General features: G+C 40.0%; 1 protein-coding gene across 3 annotated transcripts in view; it reads left to right on the top strand.

The window, feature by feature from the left end:
• The window catches only part of LOC106813536 (nuclear distribution protein nudE homolog 1-like), a 16,210-nt gene extending 7,020 nt beyond the window's left edge, over positions 1 to 9,190 (top strand). The window contains exons 3-9 of one of the 3 annotated variants that reach the window (XM_014817696.1): positions 734 to 882; positions 1,173 to 1,309; positions 1,885 to 2,043; positions 2,961 to 3,058; positions 4,175 to 4,234; positions 5,058 to 5,164; positions 6,121 to 9,190. In XM_014817696.1, coding sequence (XP_014673182.1) covers positions 734 to 882; positions 1,173 to 1,309; positions 1,885 to 2,043; positions 2,961 to 3,058; positions 4,175 to 4,234; positions 5,058 to 5,164; positions 6,121 to 6,172 — 762 coding nt within the window. In that variant the 3' untranslated portion in view covers positions 6,173 to 9,190. The remainder of the gene's footprint in view (positions 1 to 733; positions 883 to 1,172; positions 1,310 to 1,884; positions 2,044 to 2,960; positions 3,059 to 4,174; positions 4,235 to 5,057; positions 5,165 to 6,120) is intronic. The other 2 variants (XM_014817697.1, XM_014817698.1) reach the window with 2 other exon arrangements.
• The last annotated feature ends 3,972 nt before the right edge of the window (positions 9,191 to 13,162 follow it).

Here is a 13,162-nt window from a genome sequence, read left to right as displayed (position 1 = left end):
GCCTATAACCCACTACTTGAAACACGAAAGGCAGCTAACAGACTCTGCGGCACTCTTGGTGCTCGGCTGATGCTGGGGTGTGGCTTGCTGGGCGAATTGCGACATCGACGACACTCTGCGAGCTAATCTTTGACGATATTCTACAGTGGTATCCCCCCCACGCACGCACGTTATGAATTCGTTTTGCTGGCAACAGTACAGAATGGAAAATCGTGTCGTACGTTTTAGTCTGTATCTCCGGATTGCGGGTGTATACGAGGAAACGATTTCGCACGATGCTAGGCGAATGTACTGTGTACGATTTGAGCTCAAGTTGGTTGAGTTACGTGTAGTAAATCGTAGGTATTCTAAGGCTAGTAGATGACAAATTTCCCTTGTTTATTGAAGTCACACTCTTTCCCTATCTATTATCTACTTCTGATAAGTATAATACACAATAGACTGGAATAATACATGTAATGTATTAAGATGATACCTTTTAGGATACACTCAAGGTTAAATGCGTGATTGATTAGTTTCATTGGTTAATAAATGTTTACACTTCGTCAGAGCAATACCCATGAAAAAGCTTGAGTCTATTCATTAAGGCGCTTGTTAATCATTTAAAGCATGAGATTGCTGCCAGCACATTACACACATCACGTTTAGGTGATCACCCTGTTTTTGTGTGGGAAGATGATTGCGTGGTATCCCATGGCGATTCACGTTGCTGGCCCATTTTCACCCGTTACAGGAGAAGCTAGAAAATGGCACCAGGGAGAGCCACCAGGCGATTACCAGCATGCAGACGGAACTTGGACAGGTGACACAGATGAAAGACGATTTAATAAAATACATACGCGAGCTGGAGCAAAGCAACGATGACCTGGAGCGTGCTAAGAGGTAAGTGCTACGTAAGGTCTATGTCAGGCTAGGAGCTTACAAGTTCATGTTATCACTTGAACAATGCGCTGTCATTAAATCAGCAATAAATATCATATAAATGGGTGCATGGCTCACTTACACACAGACGTTTCTGTGCTGTTGAGGTGTATTATGCCACCAGTTTCCTATTCTCCTTCCTCCAGGCTTTGTCTGTGTATATACTGATCTTACAGCCCTCTAATTATTATATTAAAAATACATGTTATGATATATTATGATAGCGTATTATTGGTTGTGTGGTCTTGTAGAGCAACCGTGGTCTCGTTAGAAGATTTTGAAGGACGTTTGAATCAGGCGATCGAGAGGAACGTGTTTCTGGAGAGTGAGCTAGATGAGAAGGAGAGCCTCCAGATCGCTGTGCAAAGACTGAAGGACGAGACGCGAGGTGGGGAAACAGACATTCTGGTTTATTGCGCAATACCACACACGTTGCACTCAAATTTTTCAGAGAAAAATTGGTCATCTTTTTAGAATGGGATCTTTGGTCTATAATAGCCAATTTTAGTAGTGTGCTCTTGAGTAGCTTTGGGTGACAGAAAAAGGCCTTTCCCATACCCTTCTACCAGAGACGAAGTAGTGCAACAGTAAACAATTGGCAGAAGGGCTACTGTTGCATGCCTCCTAAAGGCATTTTGCAACAGTAAAGGGCATCGCTAGGCAGCAGGCCTAAATAACCAAAACACGTGAATTAATTTAAAATATAGTAGTTTTGCACACAAACACAGTGTGTAGGACGGTCACTATGGCTACGTCGTTTGACAGAATGGCACAATTTCTCGACAAGGGCGACCTTACCCTTCGTACTTTCTCGATATCTATAGGGCATCTACCTACGGGCACAATGCGGATTAATGGACTATAGTGGCAATTATTACTGCAAAAAATTTGAGAAAGGACACAGCACAAGGATACTGTTGTGTGCTCACTATAATGATTGTTTTATTGATCTTGCGGAGTCAGATCTAAAGCAGGAGTTGGCAGTTCACGGGGCTGAGGAAGGCGAGGAGACGAACAATGAACAGATCAAGAAGGAGAAGAATGATATAGAGAAGGAAAACAAGATGATTTCCTCTCCAGTGTCACCGTTACCAAAGACACCTGGAACCCCGCTTATCAAAGGTTTGTTTTCCACGACGTCTACATCATGGTTCGCACAGTCCTTGAAAAGTCCTTGAATTTGAGGGCCGTCTTTGAAAAGTACTTGAATTTAGTAAATGTTGATTTTGTGCTTGAAAAGTCCTTGAATTTCATGAAAATGTCCTTGAATTTAGTAAATGTTGATTTTGTGCTTGAAAAGTCCTTGAATTTCATGAAAATGTCCTTGAATTTTTAGAAAGAATCCTTGCCTGTAATAAAAAGAAATTTTGTACCATCAATAATGTGCAAACTTCAATAAATATTGCGTTAAATGAGCTTAAAAAGCTATAGATACGATAGACAGTTAAATGATGACCACAAATTACAGTAAGTCAGTAAAATCAGTCAGTAAATCAGTAAAATCAGTCAGTAAATCAAGGTATGTTGTAGAAGTGACAGTGTTTAAAAGGGTTTATTAATGTGATCCAGGTAAGTTTTAGAGGTGACAGTGATTAAGAATGGGGTTATTATTAAATTAATCCAGGTATGTTTTGTTCTGTGTATGAATTCCGATAAAAAGTCTTTGAATTTCCGATAAAATGTCCTTGAAAAGTCCCTGAAAACATTTTCAGTTCTCTTGTATGAACCATGTACATGTACATCTTTGATGTTACTCGTGTCGCCTCGCTAGAGAGACTATCTGAAGTAATCTGAGAAAGGTGAAATGTCTCATTGAGTTACGTTTCTGGCTTTCTCTCTTTCTGTCTCTCTTCACTGACCCCATTTTCATCTCTCTGCTTGTCATTCTCTCGCTCTGTCTCTCACCATAGGTGTGAGTTGAGTCTGTCTCTCACCATAGGTGTGAGTTGAGTCTGTCTCTCTTCTGTCTCTCACCATAGGTGTGAGTTGAGTCTGTCTCTCACCATAGGTGTGAGTTGAGTCTGTCTCTCTGCTTGCAGGTTACTCACAGTCAGGCGACCTTCAGAATACTCCACTGACGCCATCTGCACGCATATCTGCACTCAACATCGTCAGTGACCTCTTGCGCAAAGTTGGGGTGAGTGCAGCTCTCAGATTCCTTCTCTTCCACTGTTGCGGTCCCACCAAGAACTGGTGAGAAATATGTCTTTGTAAATCCGTCACTGTGCCTCGTGTTGGGTCCGTTTTCCCCGTCCTTATTTGCAAAAAACACGCCTAAATTATCGTTGCTAATTATTTTTGCTTAGTTGCTTAATTTAATTTGCACCGCTCTTTTTGATCAGTGCCGATGTCAGCTGTGTGTGGTGCTTGTAATATGCATCATTAGTGAGTGGGCCCCTGTCGTGTCAAGGAACCCATGTATTCATGCATGCCTCTAATGGCCGAGTCAATAGCTTGGCACTTGCAAGTTGATTAATGGCTATTTGGTTTGACTACAATTGCTTGCTTAATGAATTAGCTTTAATCGTAAGGCGTGCAGTTAGTATTAAAGTGGTGTGACGTTAAATTAAAAGTTCGATGTAGAAATGATGAAGAAGGAATCCCTGTGTATTAAAATGGATAAACTTTAATATCTGACACACAGTGTAGTCACATCTTGCACAGAGAGGCAAAGAAACGCGTAAACGCGTGTGCTCGCTGCTTACTCCCGCGACCACAACCAGACTCCCGACTCCTATATCTCTCTTCTATCTCCTCCTCAATCTCTCCTAACCTCCTATATATTACCCCCAAAACCCCTACGTCTTGAGCGCACATGTCACTCGTTCTCCCAGACCGCGTCCTACCTCTATTTCACAATGACCCTAGAAACGCCCAACCTAAAACACGTTTATCATTTTCCCTATAACATCAATCTAGCCGCACAAGATGCGCGACACTCTGTCTACATAGACTACCACTAAAACAACCCCCAGCCTAGCCTCGCTGACTAATTCATGCAACATTTGTAAAACATATGTTACAGTGGGTTAAATTGAATAATGTACTTTTAGTACAAGCATTGCGATTTATCAAAGGAGTAGGCGAGTGAGTGCACGATGTCTACCGCAGCTATGTTATTGTTTTTATTTTGCGGATGAGATTTGAGCTTTAACTCGCTAAGCTTGCGTAGAGCAGCAATGATGAGCACAGAGCCACGCTCGCTTACCTTCATTTATTGCATTTTTCCCCTGACATTGTTTTCCTGCCAAAGGTTTCGTTGTGCTTTTGCGCTCCGTCAATCCCGTGGGACTCGCCGCTTCGTATTCCCACGGTTGGTACTGAGAGTGTCTGTCATTTTGTGGCACGAGGCATGCGTGTGTATGCGACACCCTGAGAGAGGGCTGTAGATAACACAGTGCACTTGACGTGTACGTGAGTAACCTTGGGCAGGTTGACGTTACAGCCTTGCATTGCATCTACGACTAACAGCAAGATCTTACAGCATTGCATTGCATCTACGACTAACAGCAAGATCTTACAGCATTGCATTGCATCTACGATTAATAGCAAGATCTTACAGCCTTGCATTGCATCTATGACTAACAGCAAGATGATACTTCTTTGTTGTGTGAACCCTGTATGATCTTCGTATTAAGGACTAACACTTGCAGGAGAGGAAAGGCGGCCGAACGGAAGGTGAATCAGTGCTGGTGATAATATTTCACAGAAATTCTTTTGCCAGAACCATATAGTGGCTTCCGACTTGCGGCTCTTTTCTGTGTTCCTTGTACATTTCATCCCTCCATTTGATGTTCGTTTTTATCATTTTTTTTCTGACACCTCTCTAATCATCTGTCGTGCCTTGTTTTTCTGCCCGTAAACCAGCTTGGTTTCCTATATTCTTGTTTCTATCCATGTTCCTATCTATCCATCTTTTATTGCTATATCAATTATAACCCCAATTCCCTCGTTTTTCCTTCGACTTCCCCCTGTCTCTTCATACCGTTTCCCTGCCTTCTTGCCCTCCCTATGTAGTGTGTGTGCTTTTCGATCTTTCTTGTATTTTTACATCTCTTCTAACTTTGTCTGCCCTAATGCTGAGCACTGCTACGGGTATGTGCATGCGTGTAACGGTTTATTTTACTAATACGCAGACTCTGGAGTCAAAGCTGGCATCGTGTCGACAGTTAGTGGACCAGAACGGCACCCCCGTGCATGCTGCTTACAGGCACCTCAAGGTCAGCCCAGCTAACTCCCCCAGGTAAGCACCGTGCGTGCTTTCTCTTCACACTGCATGCGTGCGCACGCCAGGCTTCAGGGCTGCTGACCTTCAAGGTTGCAAGGTCGTGCCAGGCTCCAGGGCTGTCAACCTTAAAGTCGTAGGGGCGTGCCAGGCTTGAGGACTCCGGGTCTTAAAATTGTAAAGTCATGCCAGACTTCAGAGCTGCCGATCATAAAAGGTCATAATGGCAGGCAAGGCTTCAGAGCTGCTTCCCTTATGATCGTAAGGTTGTGGTAGGGTTCAGGGCTTCCGACGTTAAGGTCGCGAGGTCGTGCGGGGATAACAACTTGTTTCACACGTGTTTAACCTCAAAACACTATCGTTCGTCTAGAGGCTAGTATTTTGTGAAATTTGTGAATGTTCTGTTAATTTAATTAATCTCTATTTAATTCTCCGCTAACAACGTTCTATTACTGTTGTTTAACTTTAACATTTCGTGCACCTAACCATAGAAGTTGTCATGCCATTTTCTTCTAATATTAGTGTCATATGTTGTTAATAGCTGTAGGTGGTAAGTGTCAAACATTCTCTACAGATAACTACATGCAAAATAGTGAACACAAGGTTTCAATGCATACTAAAAATAGTGGTTGGCCATTGTAAAGATTTCTCAGAGCATGTTAAGGATTCTTGAGAGTAATTTTAATTGCCTTCATCCAGTCTGAAGCCAGCTTTCTATACATCGACTCCCTGTTGCGATCTGCCGTTGTGACATCAAAGATACAATGCTCATTAGCAATGAGTTGTGCGTACAGTTAACCTTGTAGTAATGGTCACCTATGTAGAATGGTCACTCGTTTCAAAAATTGCACTTTTGAGGGGTTTCCCCTTAGTGGCATTACATACTTGTTCAACTGTACCGTGCATCGTTCAGCCGTTCTGGCCATGTGAATGTAACACGCTCCTGATCTCACTGGATGCATTCTTGTTGCCAGAGCAAAGCGTATGCACCGAGGGGAGACGCTTCCAGCTAAGATCGTTTTGTGAAGAGGCTATGGCGGCTCGACGTCACATCTGCTGGATGAATGCATCGTACGAGCAATGGGAGTTGGGCATGCACGAGCACATATATGTTAGCTAGGTTTCGACTGTCGTCTCTAGCCTGTTTTATCATTCTGGTTTTGCTGGCTTCGAGTTTGGACTTCTTGCCGTAAAAAAAACGTAGCGTGACTCATCTGTAAAGTGAGTGATTGTTGATGTATGTACAAATCGCGCGGTCTCGCTTCTTCAAAGCAGTTGCAATCATATTGATATGATATTTGGTGAAGTTACCATCTTCCTTAATCAGAAGATTTATCTATCTCGTCACTTCTCGTGTATATTATGCTCATCTAGATGGCTAATTTCTAGATTTGCTATGAAATAATTGGGCCATTATCTAGATGGCTGTTGTAGATTAGCTCATTTATATTGTCTAACTAATTTGGATTTTAATTCTAGTATTGTGACTTTCTTGTGCAATGTTAGTTAATTAACGTTATTTTCTTCTTTCTTTCCACTATTTCTGTTGCAACCACAGGGCCACGTTTCCAACCACTGATGGTCCATTTCGGGAATACTCCTTCATATGTGGTTTGCACATTTTAATTGCTAGCAGTGGTTTGTGAAGATCGAATCAATACAAATATGATATTTCTGAATTTCCTTTTCTGAAATATTCTTGTTTTTCATGAGCTACTACTGCTGGTGTTGCTACTACAACTACTACTACTGCTGCTGCTGCTACTAGTACTATTATGAATAGTTCTACTACTACTACTAGTACTGAGTCTACTACTAATAATGATATGTAAACCAATCATTAATATAAGAGCAGTGTTAATATTATCCAAATATGGTAATTTTAAATAGAACCCACATGTTTTTGTAATTGGCAAAATAATTACAATTAGTTGGGTAGGGTAACTTATTTATTTGCTCGTTGGCCGGACAACACGTCTTGAAGCCACAACCTGTATAGAGGTATATTTATTTTCAGCATTTAGGTTAGAAAAAGGCAATTGGATGTTTGAATAGCTGCATTGCGTGCAGTGCAGATGTAAAGATGTATGCATTAGTGGTTTCAGGTAATCTTGTCTCACGTATTGTTGTATATTCTGGGAATGGGAAGCGTTGAGATGTCATCGACTAGAATGGACTCAATTATTTTAACAGTAGTTGGAAATTTGGATCCTCATTAAATAATAGAGTTTAATGTGTAATATCATAATTGAACTGATAAGTCTAAGCACTTGGCTTAATGTAATACATTTTAGTCAGAGACAGTGTTTATATAATATAGATAGTAATCAGAAATAAGGAGATAATGTATAAAACTCCTGCTGTGTCATCAGTATAGAGATTTAGAATATAAAGCATGATTGATATAACCGATGTTTATTTATTTAAACAGAGTAAATTTTGGAGCATCTGGTCTTGATCACAGTTCACGTACTCAGTTTTACATAAATTACAGTTCATAAAAATTGTTTGTTTAAATGAATAGACATCACTTAATTCAATCCTGCTTTATATTCAATATATATATAAACACTTACACACTCACAGTGTGACATATATAGTATATAATGTGAGTCGACTGTCATTGTCAGCAATATGATAGGTCTTTTGGTCGTTTAACAGTGGTTTCAAATGGGTTCTCACAACGATGTGGTAATGAATATCCTGGCGTGGTTCCAGCGTTCTTGACGAGCGCGTGTGCGGGTATTATTACCGGAACAAAGCATCAGTAGAGGGCTTATAATTCTATGTACTAAGCCATCCGCAGCTTCGGGTGTTTGTGCGTGAAGCTGTAGGGAACAAAGTGGATGCAAGTCAGGTGTTTACGGATTATTAGGGTTGGCCTGTCACTAGAAACGTCGTCAGGGCTATAGCTTCCAAGAGGGACGAAAAAGGGGTTAGTGCCCCCTCCCACCTAGATTGTGGAGCAAAGTGAACTAATGAGCTTTATAAATAAATGTAAATAATCCCAACGTGAGTGTCAATAACAATATAACAAAATTATCCTTTCAGTCTAATCTCATCTTACGTGTGGTTTATTTCTGAAAAATATTTGCCATTACTCTGCTGGTCTCAAAATTTCGCTTTTGTATGAAACTGAATCATTTTCTTAGTCACCTTCTGACTAACTGCGTGCTACAGAATGACCGCAAGTGTTTTTCGTTGATCGTTCTCCGACAGTGTCTGATGGCAATGTTCCTGACTTGCCTGACAGGGTATAAACCTTCTCATTGAGGTGGGAGGGCTGTAGCCCTGCTGCCCCCTCTGGTGTCACCCTTAGCTACGGCCTTGTGATCTAGCCGTACTTCTGCCCCTGGATATCCATTACCGCTTCCTATATGCTGCTAGTCTTGACATGAACGTTTAGATATTAGTGTGTGTTCTACTGCGTATATAGTTGTGATGCATCTGTCCGTTTGCAAATTTTAATGTCGTGTGGTTTTCAATAGACATGGTTAAAATAGATGTGGCTGACAGTGGACTGCATGCAGCAGAACCCTTCATGCACTGTATGCTGTATGTATGAGAGTAGCGAACTCACTGCAATATTGGCTGCAAATTTAGGCCACTTTTGGGATGGCGCCAACTGTCACCATTGCTAATTTCACTTGGAGTGATCATGAGGTCGTTAATTAGCGAGTGAGCAGTGGAGACATTATTAGTTATGCATACGATGAGCCGTGACGTCAAAAGAAGCTATATGACGGTCATATAGCTTCTTTTGACGTCAGGGCTCATCGTATGCATAACTAATAATGTCTTCACTGCTCACTCGCTAATTAATGACCTCATGATCACTTGATGACGTCGCCAGAGTGGCGACGTCATCATGTTTCACGCTGGTCGATGATGTCATCATTTATGGTACTGAGAGTAATGAAATCGAGCTGGTAAATCACATGAAGCTCTACTGATTGATACGTTGTACTTTAATTTGACTGCAACATACCCAAAATTAAATTGTATCATACTGACATGAAAATGAAAATATTTCACTACGAATTATATTTGCTTTCGATTATCATTTATTTCGTTTTTTCCTTGCACACGGTGGTTTTGCTGTGACATGGAACATGCAATAGATATTATACCCAATGGCTTGTATAGAACCTGCTGGGCAATAATATCGATTTATTACGTGAAGCAAATGCAATTATACGCGTGTGCACTGCTGTGCTGAACAACCCAAAACGATCTATAAAATAGAACAACGAACACTTACCACAAATTGCTGAAAGGCACGGGTGCCCCTATCAGAGTATTTTACCTTGTTCAAGTCGGGACAAAGAGTTACGATACACATGGCACAGTTTGCGAACTTGTGCAACCAATGCTGTGTATTAAAAACACTACAAAGAAAGAAAGTGAGAGAAAAATAAACAGCTTTCATCTGCAAATGTGCATTAACTGAGTCATGAAAATATTTATAATAATTAATCTCGGGACTAGAACAACAATATACAACCATATACTTGTCACAAATAACCATTTTCGTAAATGCATTGTTAGATTTTATATTGCATTTAACAAAAAATAGTGGGTGTTTGATGTTACAGATTTTACATAGAGATTATAACGGGTTATAGATGTCATAAGACATGACTGTAATGTAATCTCAATAATAATAATAATACGCACGAGTGCGCACGCACGCACACACACACACCCACACACTAAAATTAAACGTTGTACACATATAACCATTACTGACCAAGTGATTTTTATGAACATTGATGTTTTCAAATTAAGTATACTGTGTGATAGCTCTACCAGTCTACCACTAGATCTCTTCACCTAGCTACAGATGTGCATCGGTGCAGGGTCACATTTTTGTTGAATTAATTGTGATACATAAAGCTCTGATGTATTAGCCAATGACAAACATTTCTGCATTGCAGCTGTTTAGTGTTTACAGGCTACATCGGTAAGTGGTTACAAAAAAAAGCAGTACTATGATCAACACCTTCCAACCCTGCCATAATCTTACATTTGTCATACACGACACAATACCAAAAAAGTAACAAGTTGTTTGTCCCCCGGGAAAAATAACCACTAATTTACCTTGCGTTGTAAACAAGAGAAATTACTGTATACACGCCTACAAAATTTCCCCTTGATAACCTACGAAATAATGTAATTTCTGTAACTTACATTTTAGTATATTTTTCCGCTGGCATCAATTCTCATGTATAGTGTTTTCTGTGCTTCACAAATTGCCACAGGAGATCAAAAATTTATGAACACGTCATTTGTCTTCAGGCAGTTTTGTAGTATCATAAGATGACTAGAGATGCACAGAACTGACCTATATTCAATCTATCGTAATAAAATATGTATTTGTATATAAGCAGACGCTGTCAGGATGAAATACCCCTGGACCTTAATACTGGTAATATATTCATTTTAACCTAAAGTCTCACACACTTGTGCAGCTTTTAGTGAAAATTGGTTACGTTCTATATATGGTGATACTTCACCAGGACTCATAACACGTGAATAACTCATGAGCTGCATAACACACGGTGAATAATAATTATTCATATGCTGCCACTACTTCCACTGGTAGAGCAGAGGATAAATATGCCATACCCATCCAATGCGATCCATTACCTGGCGGCTGGCACTACATGAGCGAAGTCCATATAAACCACTACAATGGACGGATGTTTAACAGTTAGTAGAAATGAGCTGCTATATGACACCATGAAGGCCTTAACCAAATTGTGTTGGCACTTTCCACCGGTGCCAATTATATACTTCCACATGGTAACAACAACCCAATAGAGCAGCAAAATCATCAGGAGTTCGTGAATAGAAACTCTATTGATGTGCTCCTCATATAATGATATCTACGTTTTAAGGCAACCCATATAATAACGTCTTAGGAAATGCATCGTTACACGTTTACTATCATAGCAAAAAAGCAAAGCACATTTGGTTTTGTACTAGCTAACATCTGACGCTGCCGTTCTGCCTTGTCTTGATGACCTTCTTTGACACACATTATCTTGATATTGCCATAATCTTAATATTGCCACATTAATATTGTCTGGAGAGAGCAGGAGTCGTCGCCATGTTGTTTCCACTGACCACTTTCCGTTCCATACAACCAGCTCAAGACCGTGCCATTTTCTAAAAGAAAATAATTGCGAATATTTTAATAGAATTTCAGCTCACGTTGTCCTATTTGATCATGCACAAACCTCTGAGCCAGCCAGTCAGGAATCCAGGTGAATCAGGTACACCTCAGTATCGTATTAGCAGTGTTCCATTTTATGCAGTATGCAAATTAAAATGAGTGTTATGCACTGCATGTTGGCTAGGTTTTAATTATTTTTCCACTTGGCAGCAAATCAAAACTGATATTAACTGCATAAATCGAAGACCCCCAATTCTCTCCTCGGATACCAGGGCCGTAGTGGCCGCCACGGCAGCACGGGACTGCCGTGGCATTATTTTGACAAAAAAAAATTGCAGGGAACCAAGGAGCTGACTGTTATCTGACTGGACTGTCTGATATTACTATTAATACTACTAATACTAATAATCAATTAGAGGTGTTATATCCATAGAAATAATATAGATAACCATATATATATTATTTCTATGGTTATATCAGTGCTCTAAGATTTGGAATGTGTATTTAATATGACAATGTGCCTACATAAGGTATTGTGATTCAAATTCAAACTTCAAAACATACAGATGTACATAGTGAAAGTATAAATGCAGATTGAAAATAGGCTTATTCTTCATAATTATGTACTGATACTGATAGTATATACAATTTTGTAAACAATGTTTTATTAGTTATCATACTCATAATATATATTTGAGAAACTTTAGTCAAAACATCAGCTTTAGCTACATTCATTTTTGAAATTTACAAATTGACCTTTTAAAATGATCAGAATTTGTTGCTTTTAACATAGTCTGAAAATGCAGGAAATGCCATTTCCAGGCTATAAATTTCAAAAAATTTCTGGGGGAGGGCACCCAGACCACAGGCACTTGGGACAGAGTCAGTAAAAACTAATATGAAAATAATATGAACACACATTCACAAATAGGCCCTACTACCGTACCTCTCAATTACAGTTCCACTGTTGGATCACTGTATATCAACTTTCCTTCATAAAAACCTATGTAAAAACTAACGCCGAACGCTCCTGCACTCGCCGCTGCGAGTGTGCTGTGTCGCCATGAGAATATATATATAAAGTTATATATATTATCATTGTAATGGCGCCACAGCACACTCGCAGCGGCGAGTGTGCGGGAGCGTTTGGCGTCAGTTTTTATGAAGGAAAATTGATATACAGTGACACAACAGTGGAACTGTAGGCCTAATTCAAAGGTACGGTAGTATTTGTGAATGTGCTTTAATATTATTTTCAGTTTTTACTGACTCTGTCCCAAGTGCCTGTGACCCAGACCTCCCGCATGGGCTTCGCGACTGCGGCGTTCGCCATGTGTTCCAGCACACACCATAACCGCCACTTATGCTATTACTACTGGGTGATCCTACATTTTTCTGCAGTAGCACATTTTCATGATTTTAGGAGGCCACTACAGCCCTGGATACAATATTTGCTTTCCAGCAGTTTTCTTCTCTCATCCATGTTCTTATTGGACTTAACATATATGTTTTATAGCAGAGTTTCTCATTGGTTCATATTCGTTCTCTGATTGGTTATATGTGACCCACTCCAGCAAAACCAGGATTAAGTAGGAAATTCTACAAATTGAGTTATGTGCATATCTGAATAGATCATTTAATTACCTTTAAAATGATATATAATATTTGGCTATATCTAAAGAATTGACCGATCTACAGCAATCTGAAGATCGGAAACCGACTTATTCCGGAATATGCAGCATTTGAGATAAAGCGTTCCGGGTAATCAACCCAGTCGGGGATGAGCGGTCAGGGGCCTTTAAAAAAGTTATTTTTTATTTTTATTTTTTAATTAAAAA

The sequence above is a fragment of the Priapulus caudatus genome, unplaced genomic scaffold, assembly GCF_000485595.1.
Source record: "Priapulus caudatus unplaced genomic scaffold, Priapulus_caudatus-5.0.1 Scaffold788, whole genome shotgun sequence".
In the NCBI taxonomy this organism is placed as follows: Eukaryota; Metazoa; Priapulida; class Priapulimorpha; order Priapulimorphida; family Priapulidae; genus Priapulus; species Priapulus caudatus.
The sequence above is the reverse complement of the archived record's forward strand: the minus strand, read 5'-3'. Positions and strand labels throughout refer to the sequence as shown.